The following is a 5,017-nucleotide window of genomic DNA, read 5'->3' as shown; positions in this document are numbered from 1 at the left end:
CTCTTGCGTCATCAGAACAGTGTGTTCAACGCATCACCTTTCTGTTTAAAAACAGTTGTGCAACGTTTTGCACCTGCGTTGCAAAACGATTCAGTTTGAAGCGCTCTAATCGGATCGCGAATCATTTGATTCAGATCGGGACTTCGGAAAGGGTTCACGAATCATCTCTTCTGATTTCTGTTTTAACTAAAAGAAACTAAAAACTAAAAAGTGCACCTAAAAGTGCAGTAACTATAATAAAATATAATATATAGATATAAAATGATATTATATGGTATGTAAAAATTGATAGTCTGAATGCACTGTAAGTCTGCTAAATGCATAAATTTAATTTTTTAAATGTAACTATAATTTCCATAGTCAGACATTACTTACAATGAGTTTCAAGTGTTAGAAGAGATACCATTGTAAATAAATTGTCTCTGGAAATCATTTTGATTACACAATTAAATGTCTGCTTTGTCAGAATCAGAATCAAACTACACTCTTGACATTAACTCACTGTACACTAGGTTTCTGAGGGTTTTATGAAGGGATTTAAGCCCTTTTAAGACAAAGAAGAAAAAAAAAACCTAAAAATACAAAACCAAACCTTACAGAATGAACTGAATGAAATGTCAATATGGTTTCTTTGGTTTAAAAAAAAAAAGATAATGGATTGAATATGTGTGCTTTCAAACATTAATATGAATAACTTTTACTGTAGCTTGATCACCCTGCATAAAAAGTGATTTCAGTCTTGTTCTCCAGCACAAATATCCAAACTTCCTCAAATCCAGACTGATTAACTGGAGATGAACACGTGAAGAGAAACTGATCAAAACTAGAACAAACAGCTCAGAAGCATCACGCTGACTCAAAGCAGAAACTAGTCTTCATTGTTTTAAGCAAAAACTGAATTGTGATCAGCTTACCGGAAAACAAGACTTTTGCGTCTCCAGTAAAATGCGTCTTGATTTACGGATGGCATTTTTAAAGACTAGACATAAATATTTCCGACTGTAAATGTAAAGAACGAAACCGAAACAGTCTGAAGGTATGCAAGGATCACTTTTATTCACGCTATGATTTGCGATCGTCAGTGCACCTTGGGTGAGATAGTGCTGGGAGCCGAACACGAGTCCTCGCTCTCCTGGGACGCTCCCTGTGTGTCCGTCACCATGAAGTCTATGGGGCTCTCGGTGGAGCGGCTGACCTGCAGAACACACATCACACAGATCAGAGCGGAGCCGGTCAGTCTTCAGTGTGACCCGAGGGTCAGAAGTGCTGCTGAACTCAGAGATACACTGCAGAGCATGAAGTCTGTGTCTGAGCTGCACAAACATCGACTATGTGTCAGTTTCTCAACTCAAGGCGTTACATTCACACACATGCATGAATGATCTGTGTACATTTGTATCAGAGACTTTTGCTGAGAATCGAAACCGTGATCTGTCGTTTGAGCTTCTAGAAAACACATGCAAGCAAAAAAAAAAAAAAAAAAAAAAAAAAAAAAAAAAAAAAATAATAATAATATATATATATATATATATATATATATATATATATATATATATAAACAATAATAATAAAAAATTAGAGAAAAAAAACATAAAAAAAATACATTTAGTTTTAATGTTCTCAATAGAATTTTTAATTGTTATTACACATTACTTATACACACACACACACACACTATGATTTATTTGGTATTAGTTTTTGTTAATATTTCGAGTTGGTGTTTATTTTTATATTTTCAATTATTTAAACTTTAGCTCAATTTGAAGTATTTTTATGTTCTTTTGACATTTTTTAGTTTCAAATAAAATATAATATACATATAATATATTATAATATATAAAATAATTCGTTTTGGTTAACATTTTGAGTTAGCATTTATTTGTATATTTCCAATTTTAGTTTCATTTTTAGTCATTTAGTTGTGTTTTGACATTTTTATGAGTTTTTTTAAGATATGGTTTTAGTTTTAGTGGTAATTTTAGTGCTTAAAATATTTAACTTATTTCAGCTGGTTGCAAAGGCAACAATTAATTTATTAATTTATTTATTCATTTTTCAATGTTTTGTATTTTATTTTTATTTATTAACAAATTTTTTATATATAGTTTTAGCCCTCAATCTCAAATTAATTTTATTTATTATATATATTTTTTAATTTTTTGGTCATGTTTACTGACACAGATTTTTCTCTGTGTGTTTGTTTTTAAGAATTCTTTCACTAGAAGTCCAGTTACGGTCAGGTCTGACCTGGAACATGTCTGTGTGGTCCTCATGGCAGTACTCCACCACCACGGTCTGGTTCCTGGAGAGGGTGAAGGAGATGCTGTGCTGCCCCCTGCTGTTCACCGCCTGCAGGGACAGGTCACGGAGCTTCCCTATCCCACAATGCACTGTGTTTAAGAAGCCTCCTGGCTGAATGAATCACGCACCTTGCTGTTGTGTGGGTTGCTGAGGATGTGTACGGTGCTGGGCTTGACGCCGTTAGCTCTGGTCCTCCTGTGAAGAGAGAAGCGGCTCCTCTTGCGCCCGCGGTCTCCTCCGGGCAGAGAGCACACACACACTCACGCTCAACACACACACTAGCATGAGAAACCGTGTGTGTTACATCTTCAAACACGGAGCAACAACGCTTTCATTTAGAACCAGTCAATTCTAGTTCACCTCTCTTCTTCGGACTCAAACGATGAATCAACAGAAACAGATTCATATGATGAGACTATGAATGACACAGATGCATGCTGTAGCAAACACAAACACTATTCTATAGAGGGAATCTCTCCAAACTGTGCTCATGGGGCATTATTAATTAATATTAACACATAACTAAACCCATCATGCATGCAGCTGGATGAAGTGTTCCTAGATCAGATTATGTTCTGACTGGATGTGTGTGTGCCAGCCGCTGCAGAAGCACTTCCTGCTATGACACACACTTCCTGAGTGGATCCTCCTCTTAATAACACACTCATATATCAGACCAAGCCGGGACTCCAGGACAGACGATACCGGCACCTGATTGGCTGATTCATCAACCCAAATTAAATCCAGCATCTAACAAAGCTGACACGGTTACACTCTTAAAAGACTGTTTTCACAGAAAAGCCGTTTCTGGTTCCTCCTTTCAGGGAAAAGTTGCAAAAGGAACCATGGAAAAGATGAAAGAGTCAAAGATTGAACTATTGATATTGTTTGATGAACTGCTTCTTCTGTTTGGATAAAAGCATCTGCTAAATACATAAATGTAAACATTGTGAAATTATCTGCTTATGTTCCTGAATCTACATAATTTTTTAAAAATATAAATAGCAAATATATATATATATATATATATATATATATATATATATATATATATATATATATATATATATATATATATATATGACATTTTTACATCAAATTTACATTATTACTGTTTTGTCTACGGGAATAGCATATATATATATATATATATATATATATATATATATATATATATATATATATGCTATTAAATTTCACAATTTATCATAAACGTGAAATTTTGAAGACTGAGAAGATATAGTGATTTCTTGTAAAAGTTGATATTTATTTTCATTTAATTTACTAATTTCATAATAGCTTGATAGTTAATTAGAAAATAAATTACAGTTAATTTTATAATTAAACGCATTGAATTAAATGTGAAAGTGAAAACAGAAAGTGTTTTCTTGTAAAATGTACTTTATCTGTTTTACATTTTTTTACAAAGTACATTTTGTATTTTATTTTAATTCAATTCGAAATTTTCGTTCAGAAATTGTAAATTTGACAAATAACTACACAGAAACTGCAAGTAACTCATCAAATTAAATGTGTAATTTTGAATTTTTTTTGTAGAACATACTCCAATCATTTTTGCTCTACTTACAATTTTGAAGGGAAAAAAAAGTATATATATATATAGTGGTTTTCATTATCATAGCTAAATTTAATTAATACAGTTTAAAACAAACATTCAGTTTCTTATATGCCTCATTTAACTATCATTAAAAAAAAAATCCATGTAAATATTGGCTATATCGTTCCGTAAATATTGTTGAACTACTATTAATAATTAAAACTTTATTAGACATAACAGTAATAATGTAAATTTGATGTAAAAATGCCATAATAGAGATCAGATATTGTAATGTTTTTTTCCCTCTTTATTTTTGTTTGTTTTTACAATTCAATCATGTGCTTTTCATTATAAGATTGTTGAATATCGTTAATTAAATGTTTCAATAAATACTGTGTAAACAAGCATTACATTTTCTATACGTCTCATTTTAAATCATTGGACACATTTTTAATTTAAATATCGGTGACTACCAGAACTATGAATGAGTTTATTGGGAGGTTCACTTCCTGAACACTAAAGCTGGTTAAACACACTCACGATGACTTGATGCTAGATGTTAGTAATAATACAATAATGATTAGTAATAATGTAAAAATGTTATTAAATCAATATTAAATCATAAACGGCTCATTCATTCAGCTCAGGATTGCCAGGTCCGAGGTTTTCCCGCCGAATCGGTTTACTTTAACAATGTTGGCGCGGGTTGAAGCGACACCAATAACGGGATATTTAGTCTCTTGGATATAAATTATACCGGGAACCCCGCCAAAACACGTCTATTTATCCACGGAATGCGATTTGAACCGGGCACGTCAGTGAGCTAGTTTTGAGTAGTAAAACGGCGGAGTGGACCAGACCAAGAGCTCTGCGGGGGAGGCGCGCAGTTACCCGCGCGGAAGTGTCTGTCATCAGGCTTTCCTTCAGCGTCCAAGATGATTGTAGATGATTAATTTTGTGATTTATATTTCTCTAGCGTCTTTACCTGAAAGTCATGAAGGAGTAAAGCGAAGTTTATGTTTTCATTCATAAATCTGTGATTCCCGCGCTCCCCTCCCCCCGCCAGCCGCTCAGTCACGTGTCCCGGATTGCTCCGAGCACTACGTCATAGAAGTGTAAAACTGATGCTCAAAATACAAATATAACAGAATACAATAT

The 5,017-nt window shown here is 33.4% G+C and overlaps 1 protein-coding gene across 1 annotated transcript; it reads right to left on the bottom strand.

The window, feature by feature from the left end:
* Positions 1 to 315: 315 nt before the first annotated feature.
* On the bottom strand, positions 316 to 2,418 carry LOC127938584 (E3 ubiquitin-protein ligase pellino homolog 2; the record flags this gene model as incomplete). Its single annotated transcript, XM_052535295.1, has 2 exons — positions 316 to 1,195; positions 2,248 to 2,418. Coding segments are annotated over 2 exons (288 nt in total), but the record flags the coding sequence as incomplete, so codon positions are not given.
* Positions 2,419 to 5,017: the final 2,599 nt, after the last annotated feature.

The sequence above is a fragment of the Carassius gibelio genome, chromosome A20 (genome assembly GCF_023724105.1).
Source record: "Carassius gibelio isolate Cgi1373 ecotype wild population from Czech Republic chromosome A20, carGib1.2-hapl.c, whole genome shotgun sequence".
Taxonomy (NCBI): Eukaryota; Metazoa; Chordata; class Actinopteri; order Cypriniformes; family Cyprinidae; genus Carassius; species Carassius gibelio.
This window is presented reverse-complemented; position numbering and strand designations above follow the sequence as displayed.